A 14,284-nucleotide genomic window follows, 5' to 3' on the forward strand; every position below is an offset into this window, starting at 1 on the left:
ATATCGTCTTAATCTTGTAGACATGATCTAGTGAACAGGGTTCAATGAATTCTTTAGGTTGTTCAACATAAAATTCTTCATTCAAATACCCTAATTTTACACATACAACGAACTTGTGATTTTTCTTCCAGAAAAATAAATGCAACAACCATATTTAAAGATAATACTACATACATCGCTAAATTGAAAGATGATTTATATTAAAGGAGATCCAACCAAACATATTTCTCCAAAGTTCTTTTTCACTAATGATCTTTAGAAGAGTGATGATATAAACATCTAATAATCTTGTGGACCTTTTCACAGAGTCAGTTTCAAGTAGAACTTTTAATCAACTAGTTCAAAAGATTGATCTTCATCGTCGAAGAAATGATCGTTCAACCGAGGGAGAGAAATGAATTTATCTTAAAATAATATTGTACTATTTTTCTTTCACTAGATTTTTTTCCCATTAGATTTATTTAGTAATTTTTTAACGAGAGACATCATAAACGAATATCCAAGGAGAGTGCTAAGAATAATAGATGTTAAATGTAATTGTCTTACAATAATTTTCTTCCTTATTGGTAATAATTGTATTGATTATATTATATGCTTTTGATGTGCGAAAAATATGACTAGGACTGGCAAACGGACATGTCTGCTTCATTTAGATCGTCCTACAAAAGTCTGAAAAAAATGGGCAGCGTAGGGCATGCATTTTGGATGGAGTAGACGTAAACCCTAACCCACCCCGTAAAAAATTGAGATATTTTTAGCCTAAAAATTTCAAAAATTAATGTTAATATCTGCACCCGCAAAATAAAACGGAACGACGTGGGCAGATATATAAGAGAATGCGGGGCTAAAATTTTGGTGCTCCCCGCAAAAAAAAACTGACAAAACGAACATGCCAAATAGAGCGGAGCCGTTTCGCCAAGGTGAAAAAATAAATCCTAATACTTCTCATCTTTCTCTACAAACTTTAGTCATCTTTCTCTTTATTTCACTTAGGGTGGGAATACGCTAGGCCGCCCTATATGGGCCCCTATAGCCTAGCCTCTTAAGGTCAGGTCAGGCCAGGTCAATTTAATAAAAATGTTAGGCTTACGCTTTTTTAAAAGTCTATTTAAATAAATAGATCAGGTTTAAATTATTAAAAAAGCTAATGAAACCTTATAGGCCAGCCTATATTTTTATATATATTAAAAATAGGCTGACCTATATATGCATATATATATTAAAAAAAATGCTAAATAGGTCAGACTATATATGCATATATAGGCGGGCCGACCTACAAGACTTAAGAAATTTGAATTAATTGAAAACTTTAATGAGAAACACTTTTAAATAGACTTTCAGGCCATGTCAGACCAGACAAAAATAGAGAACCTATAATAGGTCATAGGCCAAACTCCGGCCTTTTAAATTTATCGTAGGTCAGACTCAGATCTTCTAAAGTCTAGCCTAACCTATTTCTACCCCTAATTTCACTACACTAAATTAATATTTTAGTTAGAGACCAATAATTAATTATAATACATTAGTATAATAGATTGATGAGAATTTATTATATTAATGTTCTATGATAATAATTGCGGGATCAAATAAAAAAGATGAAAGAGAGATAACTAGTTACATTTTTTGTAATATACTATTCCACATTCCTGCAATATATTCCATATCAATGTGCTGACAAATGACTCGTCATTTTGTCACTATATAGCCTTTGCTTTGTTCGTTTTCTATTTGGCCATCTTACACTCTCTCACACTTACCAGACTTGTTTAACTTTCTCACCATTTTTTCTTGCTCCACCCTCTTCTCAAAACAAAGGTCTGTGATCCCTTCTTCTTATATTTCGTTTTGTTTTCGTTTTTCTTTATTAATTCCACGCTATTTCTAGCCGTATAGATTGGACCTATGTATCTATGTTGGATCATACTTTTGTACAATATTAATTAACACCGCACATCAATTGGAAAAATAGCTGGAATTGAGTTAGGTATTGATCTATGTAGCACTCAACATATGCGTGTCCGTGTCTGATACGAGTCAGTGTTATGTATGTGTTTCTGTTTCATAGATATTAATTGTGATTTGATCCATGTCCGATATGTGTCAATGTCGTGTGTGTCTGTGTTTCATAGATATTAATTGTGATATGATGATGTTATAGAACTTTTTTAAATATTCGAATGAATTCATGTTGTTTAGTCACCGTGTTTTACTCACCTCAGGAAGATGGATTTGATAACTAATGTGAGCGAGTTTGAAGCAATTGCAAAACAAAAATTGCCAAAGATGATTTATGACTACTATGCATCAGGGGCAGAAGACCAATGGACATTGAAAGAGAACCGAAATGCATTCTCAAGGATTCTGTAATCTACTTAGTTTCCTAAAACCTGATTTTATTTTATTTTTATCTGCTAAAGCATTTAGGTTTAACCTTATGTGTTCTGTAAAACCCTTATTTCAATCTCTATGTTTATTCGAAACAGGTTCAGGCCGCGAATTCTTAGGGATGTAAGTAAGATAGACTTGACGACAAATGTATTAGGCTTTGATATATCAATGCCTATCATGATTGCTCCTACAGCTATGCAAAAAATGGCTCACCCTGAAGGTATATAATGCCATTAAATTCATTGGTCTGTGTTACATTAAGTATGCTACTTCCATTGTATCATGTATTTTCTTCTTGTTATATATAATTTAATGACAGTATTTTTGTGTAGGCGAATACGCTACTGCTAGGGCAGCATCAGCTGCTGGCACAATCATGGTGTGATTTCCTTCATATTTGTTCTCTACTTTAGTTTTGTTCCCAAACATCAACTATATTTTTCCCTTGTAATTTATATAATTGAATCTCTCTCCAATCCTCCACGCACCAGTTATGCCTAATTAGTTTCTTGTTGATTGTTTCATTGATTTTTTTGTTACAGACACTATCCTCATGGGCTACTTCCAGTGTTGAGGAGGTTGCTTCAACTGGACCTGGCATTCGCTTTTTCCAACTCTACGTGAGTATATTGCCTACATTTCTTATTTCATGACTCTTTTTCCCTGTGACGTGTCTGTTGCATGTCTCTCTTGCTGCAATTACACAAGTAGTGATCTCAACTATCTTATTTTTTTTATAACTTAATTTGTTGTTATTTTCTTTTATAAACTTAGGTGCTTAAAGACAGAAATGTGGTTACTCAGCTTGTGAGAAGAGCTGAATCTGCCGGTTTCAAGGCAATTGCGCTTACTGTGGACACTCCAATTCTTGGTCGTAGAGAAGCTGATATTAAAAACAGGTTGAAAATCATTTGGACAATCTTTCTACAAAATTTAACATAGCTCAACGCAGTTGAACTGATGAATCTTATGTTTTATGATGTATATGCCAATGGCTTGTTCTTGTACAGATTTACAATGCCGCCACACCTTATCTTGAAAAACTATGAAGGATTGGATCTTGGAAAGCTGGATAAGGTTTGTTTGTGATCAGTATGAATTCAGAAATTAGATAGCTTTTACCATTCCTGATCATCTTACTTTTTCCATTTTCGATTTGTAATCAATCATTTAGAAGACTAATGATTCTGGTCTAGCCTCTTATGTTGCTGGCCAAGTTGACCGGTCACTCAACTGGAAGGTAACTTACATCTTTCACATATGTATGTTAGATTTCCTTGCCTGCGAAAATATTGCGTATGGAAGTAATTAATACTATGGTAAACCTTATTGCAGGATGTGAAATGGCTTCAAACAATCACCTCATTGCCAATTTTAGTGAAGGGTGTGATTACATCTGAAGATAGTAAGCTTCTTACAAAAGAGCTATATTCTGATGTTATGCTTTCTTCCTCCATTTCATATTTATTCTTATCAATCTTAATTTTAATTCCATAATACTATTCTAATAATGTAGCAAAGTTAGCTTTACAAGCTGGAGTTTCTGGAATCATTGTTTCCAATCACGGTGCTCGCCAACTTGACTATGTGCCTGCAACTATTACGGCTTTAGAAGAGGTACAAGTTTGTTTCCTTTTCTTTTTGGTCCTAGTTTATCAACTTTGTAACATATTGCAAAGTTATATCCTTTTAACATATTGAAACGCTACTTTATTCTACTATAACATTATACTCTCAAGTCTCTTGCATGGATTTTACTAAGGTTTTTGTTGCTTGCCTTGAATAGGTTGTGAAAGCAGCAGGTGGAAAAATTCCGGTTTTTCTTGATGGCGGAGTCCGTAGGGGGACAGATGTTTTTAAAGCATTGGCTCTTGGAGCATCCGGTGTATTTGTAAGTATATGATATTTTTTACAACCAAATATAAAGCTATCCCTACATACATCGCTTGTGTTTATACATTTTATCTTTGATCTTGTAATATATTAGATTGGAAGACCTGTGGTGTTCTCGTTGGCTGCTGATGGCGAAGCTGGTGTAAGGAAAGTACTTGAGATTCTTCATGACGAGTTTCAACTAACTATGGCATTATGTGGTTGTCGCTCACTCAAGGAGATAACTCGTGATCATGTTGTCACAGAATGGGACCGCCCAAGAATTGATCCTAGGTTATAAAATGACAGAACTCCATGCTGGAGCTTCTGATAATAATAGGAATATTTTAGAGGATCATTTGTTCTTATCTCATTCTTCAATAGAAAACTTAGTTTTGCATTATAAGCCATGAGTGATCCATAAGAAACTTCTACTTTCAATAATAATAATGAACTTCTTTTCAAAATGCATTTAGACTTGTGTTATTTGTAGTTATTCCTCTTTTATCCATGTCTTTTGTTAAACAGTATAAAATATCTCTGGGTCAATTAACGAGAAATACACATTCCTAAAAGAAACATAAGATGGTTGTTGCAAATATAATTATATGCGGAGGCTTCTGGGCAGCAATGTAACAACTTCAAGAAAAAAATTTATACTGGTTCAATATTTCATGCTAGATTGGCAAATCTCTCTGCTCCCTTGGGAATTAGTCCTGGTTCAATCCCTTTCACTCGGCTTGGTAGCCCTTTGGTTGAGAGCTTGGTGATACCTAGATTCACTCATCACTAGCTCAATGCAGATGTGGTTGATCTAGTGAATAATGGTACATGGTTTATGCCTGGTGTCATCAGAGAGAGAAGCTCAATGCAAATGTGGTTGATCTAGTGAATAAAGATACATGGTTTATCCCTGGTGTCATCAGAGATGGTTACTTGTCAGTCAAGAAATCTTTCCTACACTTAAAATCAGCTGCTCTTTTGTTGCCTTGGTCTATTGATATGGTGCAGGTCCATTCCTCCATCTCATTCTTTTGTCCTAAGGAGATTGATGCATAGGAGGATCCTCTCTGATGAAAACTTGTGGAGTAGAGGATGGATCGTTGTCTCTGGTTGTGTTCTATGTTATACTGATTATGAATCATCTCACCACTTGTTTCTCCACCGCTTCTTTGCTAATTATCTGTGGTCTTAATTTGGAATTTTAATCAACCATAATATTGATAGAACCTCTCCTGCAAACTTACTCAAGATCTGCAATAATTCCTGGTGTGAGCAGGCTATTCAGGTAGTTCTAGCAGAAACCATTCAAATTGTGCACACTATCTGGAAGCCAGGAACTGCATCAGGTTCAACAACTCCCTGATTATACACACGCTGCCATATCAAAAGTCACGACATCTGCAGCCATGAGTGGCAAGTTGTCAAAGGGATGCATATCTGCTAGGTTGGAGGATCACGAAATCCCGAGTCATTTCTTGATTGAAGCAAGACATAAGCAAGAGGTAGCAATAATTCCAATTTTTTAAGGACGACTCCTAACACTCGCTGGATAAAAATGAATACCGATGGTTCTGCAATTGGTTCGCGTTCAAGAGCCTCTTGTGGTGATTATCGGGATCACTGTGCTACCTTTTTAGGTTGCTTTGCTTGCAACTTTGGTTTGAATAATGCTCTTCATGCTGAGCTCATTGGTATGAAACAGACGGTTAACTGTGCTTGAGAAAAAGGTTAGAGAAGGGAAATTTTGTATGGACAAACTTGTCTGTCATGGCCATAACCTTGCTAGTTCTATCTGGAGGAAAATCTTACCTAACTTCATTAGGATAGATTTGGCCTGCCATCTTACAGATTTTCTTAATTTTTGCATTTCTTCTGTTGTCATTTCCTTTAATGCAATTTAATATGTGCCTAAATTAGCTTTTAACTTGAATTGTTCTCTTATATTTAATGCCACCAACTGCCTTATACAAGTCACCTCAGGATTATTGGTATAATTGAGATCCATACTGATCTTTATCATCTTGCCAACACTTTTGTCCAACCATCCTTCAAGACTGAGTTAGGAGTCACGAAGGTGGATTTGTGGAAGACGCTGCAACCGGTTATAGAAATTCCAGTCGATGAGTCGGAGTTTAGCATCTCAGCGAGTCGATAAGCTAAAAACACAATTCCTAGAACCAAAGAAAAACCCCTCTCAATTTTTACTCAAACTCCATCTGTCTTTTTATTATAATTTCTTCCTTTAATATAGGGAGTTTTTTTTTTTGTTATATGGAGAGGCGAAGCCCATTAATATAGGGAGATTGATCACAAGCTAAAAGTAAAAAAATAAATATAATGAACATATCATTACTAACATTATTCATGATTAAGAAATTCAAAATTACACTTTGTGCAATAAATTCATTATGAGATAAATATTTGAAAATTAATTATTTCCTTAATGGGGGAGCCTCTTCCTTTTTCCATTATGCTCAGTTCCTCCTCTTTATGATGCAATGTTAGAAACTAATATGCATGGAATTGAGAGAAAGAGATAGAGTGAGAGAGTTAGTTAGAGAAATATTGAAAAGTGAGTTGTGATTGATTTTAGATATATATATACCATTGAGAAGGTTGAACCACATAGACTTCTTCATTGAGAATACCATTGAGAAATGAATTACTGATGCCAAGCTGTTGAATAACCCAACTATGAGAAATTGCAAGAGTAAGTACAATTCTCACAGTTATAGGTTTAACAACTGGTGAAAATGTCTTAGTGAAATCAAAGCCTTCTACTTGATAGAACCCCTTTTCCACCAACATGTCCGTGTTTTTATTCATGGTACCATCAGGATTTTCTTTAATTTTGAAAATCCACTTGCATCTAATAGGATGTCTGTGGGGAGTAGGAGGAACCAAGGTCCATGTACCATTTTTTTATAAGAGCATCATATTCTGCTTGTATGGCAGAAAGACATTCAGGAATAGTCAAGGCTTGCTTATAAGATGTTGGTTCAACTTGAATGAGAAGAAGTGTAGGGTTAAATTTGGGTTGAACAATACCTTTTTTGGCACTTATTAACATGTGACGTGAGTTTTAAGGATGAATTATAGGATCAGGTGGGAGGGGAAGAGTAGTGGAGAAAGTTGAAGATAAATGAGAAGAACTTGATGAGGTTTGAGTGTGTGAACTAGGGTTTAGGTGAGGATGTAGAGGTAGGCTCAACTAGTTGTATTTGAATTTGTGTTGAAGTGGTACTGGGAAGAGACTCATGTTGATTTGGAGTTGGGGAAGATGACTTTGATGAAGACTGACCAAGAGTGGAAATTGAGGCTGAGTTAGAGGTAGAAGATGGAAGCTCGTGACTAGAGGATGTAGAATGATTATAAGTGGCAGGCACATGGTTTGGCACAAGGAAGTAAGATGTTGTTTTAAGAAAAGCTAGCATAGGGACAATGATGTGAGTGGAACTACCTGTGCTAGAGTGAAAGGTTGTATTGGAAGGTAAGAGCTCTGCGTAAGGAAATCTTATCTCTTTAAATAGGACATTCTTGGAGATGAAGGTTTTTCCAATAGGATCAAGACACTTGTAACCTCTATGAATGGGTGAGTATCCAAAAATGGGAAACAAGCACATCCACTCACAAGTTAAGTTTATGTGTATTATAAGGCCCTATGAATGGGAAACAAGCCCAACCAAATGTCTTTAGAAACTTATAGTCAGGAAATTGGAAGTATAGAGTGAATAAAATTGAGGAACTATTTTGAGCATTTAAAGGTAGTCTGTTTATAAAATATGTGGCAGTTAAGAAGGCTTGATCCCAAAATTGTTATGGAAGCTTGACTTGAGCAAGTAATGCTAGACATGTTTCTACTATGTGCATGTGTTTGCATTCAACAGATCCATCTTGATGGTGAGAATGGGGGCAGGTTAGTCTATGAGATAACCCTAGATTTGATAGAAATTGGAAGAAGGGTCTAAACTTTCCTCCACCGCTTGTTTGAATGACTTTTATTTTGTAGTTTAATTGGAGCTCAACTAGAGCTTTGAATTGTTTAAAAGTGTCAAAGGTTTGAGACTTAAGTTTTAGGGGATAGATCCATGTGAACCTACTAAAAGCTTCAAGACATGATCGAAAATATGTATAACCACCGGATGATGTAATAGGGGCAGGACCCTATAAATCACAAAATATTAGCTCAAGAGGTTTGGTGTAGTGTGTAATAGAAGTGTGAGGGGGAAGTCTATGAAATTTCCCTCAAAAACAAGCATTACAAAATCAAATATAATTTTATTAGCAATATGAATATTACATTAAGTGAGAATATTTCAAAGAGTTTCATGATGGAGATGACCCAATCTAAAATGCCATATTTGAATTTAAACAATGGTTGTAGTTTTATTACATGGAGACCTAGAATTTAAACTAGTATTAGGGTGACTTGTGGAAGGAAGTATTGAATCACGAATAAGCTGAGGGGGAAGGTTGATCCAGATTATCAAACTTGTAGAGGTCATTATCTCTAAGAGAGCCTCTCAATAGAACTCTATAATAATCATGAAATTTGACAAAACATGTGCTAATATGGAACTAAAAGAAAACTAAATTATCCATGGCAAATTGGTTTACACTAACAAGGTTTTTGGTGATGGCATGAAAGTAATAGGTTATTTAGTTTGAGGGATCTATGAGGAGAGTATGCAGAAGGAAAAAACATTGAACCAAGAGATTTTATAGACAAAAAATTGTCCATTACCTATGTGAACTTGATCTGAACCAAGTAGACTCATAACATCCATGAGATTAGCAACATCTGGTGTGACATGATGAGTTGCACTAGAATCAGGATAAAAAGATTGTCTCTAAAAGGAACTGGATGCATCAGTTCTAGTTACTAGAGCTAGTAGTCGTGTTGCACCAACTTGGTGAATATGGTAGTGGCATGTGGAGGTCTTTGGAAGATCATATTGGGAGACGTGGGAGAACGGTACACACATTGGTCTGTGACATTCTCAGTTACCTCTTTCTTATGCTTTTCAATTCTAGACTCTTGAGCAAGAAGGAGAGCTTCAAGTTCATCAAGGGAAAGAAATCATGACCTAGCAACAACAATACCAACAACTAAATCATAACAAGTAGGAAAAGCTTCAAGGATTAGTTTGACTTGATCTCGGATAATAACAGGATCACCAATAGGCATGAGCGTAATGGCGATCGTTAACATGCACAAAAAATTCAGTTACAGTGTGAGAACCTTTAGAGAGAGACCACAACTCTTATCTGAGTTAGCGTGACCTAATTTCCATCTACGTATTGCAATTCACATGAATTTTCTCCCAGACCTGCCACGAATGATGCAGGAGAACATATTGAGATAGAAGCGAATCAGATATGGTGGATAACAACCATGTACGTAGCAGTGAATCTTGTTCTTCCCATGCAACATAAACAAGGTTCTCAATTTACAAATCATGATCAACAACAGTTAGATAGCGTTCAGGAATTTGTGGAGAAACAACATACTTCACCATTTTTGTGCCTTAAAGCACATCTTCAACTTGTTGCAACCATTGGAGATTATTTGATTCATCAAGCTTAATTGAAGTTTGTTGTTCGAAAGTAGAGGTTGTAGATGAGAAAGGTTGGTCATTAGAGGAATTCATACTTACGATGATGGCCTACAGAAGGAGGAAGATGCTCATGGTACACCCTCTACTCTGGCTTCCCGGGTGCCCAAGCTATGGGCATCTTTGAAGGCCAAAGATGAGGCATCAGAAGAGGCAAAGGTTTTTATGGAGATGTTGACTCAACTGGCTAGTTGAAAACTCCTTTAACAAGGAAAAGGACTATCCTGCCAAGAGTTAGAGAGTCACACTAAAAAGTTGACGATAATGCATAAGAAAGTCAATGAATATATGGATGAGGGTCTTATGGTCGTCTTTGGTGCTTTAGAGGATTCGGTCAACCAGGTGGAGTTATAGTGCTAAGGCGTTCAAGTTTCTCACTCGATTTGACCCCCAAAGAATGGTCTGTATATAGCCATTGTAAGAGACATCAAATACCCCAAAGGAGGTCCTGGTGTATAATATTCTTCTTGGCGCAATTTATGCGTCGTTGTTTCGTTTTCAATGCTTTGTAATGACTTATTTTATTATGTCAATTCAATTTTTTCTCACTGTTTGATAGATTTACCGCTTTTTCTCTTTGAGATGTTTGGTCTCATGCTTCCTCTTTGTCGGGAATAGGGGTAGCTTGTTATATTTTGGTTCAACTGCCCCACTTGTTTGGAATCTTCATGTTTTTTTTTTGGGTTTCGTCATTACTTGTCTCATCCATTGGTAATTGGCGTAATTCTTACTCGTCTCGTTTGTCCAGAGCTTGTGTAAGTGTTACCATCCCATTTGTTGGGAAATGGTGTAATTCTCCAACATCGTCAGGGACTATCCCCGACCAAGAGTGAGCTCCCCTTCCATGCCCCCATTTTTTAGCATGGTTCAAGTTTGAGTGTTTGACTGATATGTGGTGTTTACACTATGTTTTTACCTTGTTTTCTTTCCGTTTTATCGTGTGATTTCCAGCTACGATCTTTAGTGTCAATTATTTGAATTTAGTGCCTTGGGATGTAATAATTTTCTATAACTAAGCCTAGGATTCATTGGAAGCATCTACACTTTACATTATCTTTTATGCTTTATATACACCAAACGGTGCCAAGGCCCCTCAAATACAAAACCATGTGTTTAGATATATATACAAAAATTCCTGCTTCATTCAATATTAGCCATGGGCAATAGGACAGGGGTAGCAGGTCAAAGGGAGCTATTTTTTTTACATTGCATGGTTAAATGTTATTATGTTAATGCAGTTTTTTCTTTGTTAAGCATCTGAAAAAGATCTTTGCTTCCAGTAAGGGGTATATCTCAATCAGGGGATTAATTTATCCAATCGTTGAACATCTGAAATATGCTTTTAATGAAGAAAACTTCATGTGTGTGTTAGGTAAGACTAGGTGCGAAATGGAGTCCCTCATTAGTATAGGCATGATTAACCATTTGGGGGACTTATAAGCCATGATTGACCCATCATGTATTTTCCTAACCCTAGATAAATAAGGGTCGATATCGATGCCAATTGGTTATATAGTTGAGCCGTTCCAATTAGGGGTGTTCATGGTTCATAAACTGTACTGAACCAAACCACATTTATGGTTCGGTTCAGTTTGTAATAACCACTTCAATAAAAAACCAATTAACTGTTAAAATGGTTTTAATTCAATTTAAAACTAGTTTAAAACCAGTTTATTTTTATAAATTGGTTAATAATCAGTTTGCAATTTTAAACCAAATTTATATTTTGAATTTTTTTTAAAACTAATTTTTTTTATTTCATTAATAATTTTAAAAAAAATTATATTAAAAAATATTTTTCTAAATATATATTTTTTTAACTTAAATTTTTTATTTTCATTTTCAGTGAAAAAAAATTATTTCCAATTTTTTTAAAAAATTTCAAGATCTTTTTTAATTTCCAAAAAAATTAAATTATTTTCGACATTTTTTTTTAAATTTTGAAATCTTTGTTTTATATTCAGAAATTATTTTTTATTTCCAAATTTTAATATCTAAAACCGTCATGGTTTAATCAAGTTATAGCACTTGAGATAACAACCGTTGCATTTGATATACCGTTTCGTCATTCAACAATTTCTGCTTCTGCGTAAACAATTTCTCAATCTTCTCGATCTCTGTTTTCTCCAAAATTTAAACCCTTTTCCGCAATAAAATCACCCAAACTCCAACATGCTTCCGATTTGTCTTCTACACTTACAAGATACTCTTTTTCTTCTTCTTCTTCTTCCAAATTTGTAACTACGTCTTCACTTCACAATTTATATTTATTTTAGGGTTGGAGAAATGTTGACAGTGAAAGAACTCAATGCCACTTTGAACCATTCGGTAATTCAAATTCGATAATTCAAACAAATTTAACAATATCTCTCATCTAATTAATTGTTAGCTTTATTTCTCTGTTAGTAAGTCCTTGTATAGATTAATATTTAAGCTACACTTAGTGCTTATAATATAAGCACTAACCTATCTTTATATATATATATATATATATATATATATATATATATATATATATATATATATATATATATATATATATATATATATATATATATATATATATATATATATATATATATATATATATATATATATATATATATATATATATATATATATATATAAAAGCTTGTTTGAATAATCAACTAAATTTTTTATTTTAAAAATTTTTAAACAAAATTATTATTATTTTTTTACTTTTAATTGATTTTTTATTTTTAATAAAAAAGAATTATATAATTAAACCAGTTTATAAAAGAAAACTGGTTTTGAACCAATTTTAAATTGAATTTGAATTGTTTAAATTAAATGGTTCAGTTTGTTAACCATTTAAATGGTTCGGTTTTTTTATGGTGCAATTCAGTTCAATTCAAATATACAATTCAGTTAACCATATTTTTGAACACCCCTAGTTCCAACTGATGATGTTTCAGAAGAGGATGGTTTCCCAGAATATAAGACTGACATTTCAGGTAATGATATGGATGAAATAATGATGGACATCATGCAACTAGTACTTCAAATGAATATATGGACTGATGGGATTGGATGAAATCAGAGGCTCAAAGTCTTAAGGTTGAACTGATGAGGCATGGGGAATAGCAGAGTAAACAAGGCACTGACTCATAGATGTGCAGCTGACTCTGCAACAGCTAATGTTGTGCTTTCCACCTTCGCAATGAGGTTTTGGTGAGTTTTTCTATACCTTTCTTTATTTTTACAGGAACATTGGGGACAATGTCCAGTTCAAGTTGAGGAATATTTCCCTTTTATTTATTTTTTGCATTTTCACTTTTATGGCATTTTGTTTATTTTGATATGTGCTTATTCTGTTGTGTGTTTGTTGGGTTGTGTTTATTGTGAACACATTTATTAGACTCTCTCAAAATAAAACCGCGTGAATTTTTTTCGAAAAACTTATGATCTTGATTTTAGCAAAAAAGTATATACTCCATCCGTCCCATATTATAAGCAAAAGTTACCTTTTCAGATTTATTGAATAATTAATGTATCTGGAGTTCTGGACTATATATAGTCCAGATACATTAATTATTCAATAAATCTGAAATGATAACTTTTGTTTATAATATGAGACGGAGGGAGTAGAGTCCAAGGGAAGAAAAGTTGAGTCTAATGACCCCGAAAAATTTGGTGAGATAGGTATTATCTGAACACTGTAGGTCTCTGGAATGAGATGTTAGTTTAACTCGTTTCGTACCGTAGTCTTAAATTTTTGAGAAGTATCCCCAAGTAGTTTATTAAAATAGTCTAGTATAATATTGATTCGTGTACCGTATCTGGTTAATTGAGGAAAAAATGAAAAAGAAAAAATTGAAAAACGGAAAATACTTGCAATAAAAGGCAATTGCACCCTCTAAGTTGGGTAACCCTCACACGATTATTCAACCAAATTGTTGTTGCACCCCAATCCGAAGAAAAAAAATCTATGTAAATTTACTTGTGAATTGAAAATAGTTAGTCGAAGTAAGTCGGGCTTTCCCTAGAAAAGCCACATTTCTCGAACGCTAGTTTGCTTATGCACTTTAATCAAATAAATAAATAAAATAAATCTTCATGGCCCCGACCATCATGAGGGACATCGAACTGCTTGGATTTATGGTTCGTAATGGTTTCGACGATGTTCTATATAGTGTTTCGTCGATCCTTTCATGGCATTAGGGTCCTTGGCTCCATTTCTCATTCTGCTTGTACATATCGATGGGAGTTAAACTTCATGAACTTCTCTTTGTGTGGTGATTCCTTTTGGCTACTGATGCCACAAATTGGGAGGAACGTCAAAGCGAAAGATATGAAGGAGCTCTAAACAGAAATCATCCTTCTTTGTCCTTGCATTATGTTTCAAGGAAGGATTTTCATTGACAACGCCACTGTTTCGGAGTGAA

At 34.5% G+C, this 14,284-nt stretch overlaps 1 protein-coding gene across 3 annotated transcripts; it reads left to right on the top strand.

The window, feature by feature from the left end:
* The first annotated feature begins 1,656 nt into the window (after positions 1-1,656).
* On the top strand, positions 1,657-4,727 carry LOC131603543 (glycolate oxidase 1-like). 3 transcript variants are annotated; one of them, XM_058875892.1, is made up of 12 exons: positions 1,657-1,815; positions 2,220-2,363; positions 2,484-2,608; positions 2,721-2,767; positions 2,931-3,008; positions 3,163-3,287; positions 3,399-3,465; positions 3,563-3,628; positions 3,724-3,793; positions 3,905-4,005; positions 4,175-4,279; positions 4,376-4,727. In XM_058875892.1, the coding sequence occupies exons 2-12, from the start codon at positions 2,224-2,226 to the stop codon at positions 4,559-4,561; spliced, it is 1,110 nt and encodes a 369-aa protein (XP_058731875.1). In that variant the 5' UTR covers positions 1,657-1,815; positions 2,220-2,223; the 3' UTR covers positions 4,562-4,727. The 3 variants fall into 3 exon arrangements, with proteins under 3 accessions (XP_058731875.1, XP_058731878.1, XP_058731877.1); XM_058875895.1 differs by having other exon boundaries at positions 3,566-3,628; XM_058875894.1 differs by lacking the exon at positions 1,657-1,815 and adding an exon at positions 1,864-1,984.
* Positions 4,728-14,284: the final 9,557 nt, after the last annotated feature.

This window comes from Vicia villosa, linkage group LG5 (genome assembly GCF_029867415.1).
Source record: "Vicia villosa cultivar HV-30 ecotype Madison, WI linkage group LG5, Vvil1.0, whole genome shotgun sequence".
In the NCBI taxonomy this organism is placed as follows: domain Eukaryota; kingdom Viridiplantae; phylum Streptophyta; class Magnoliopsida; order Fabales; family Fabaceae; genus Vicia; species Vicia villosa.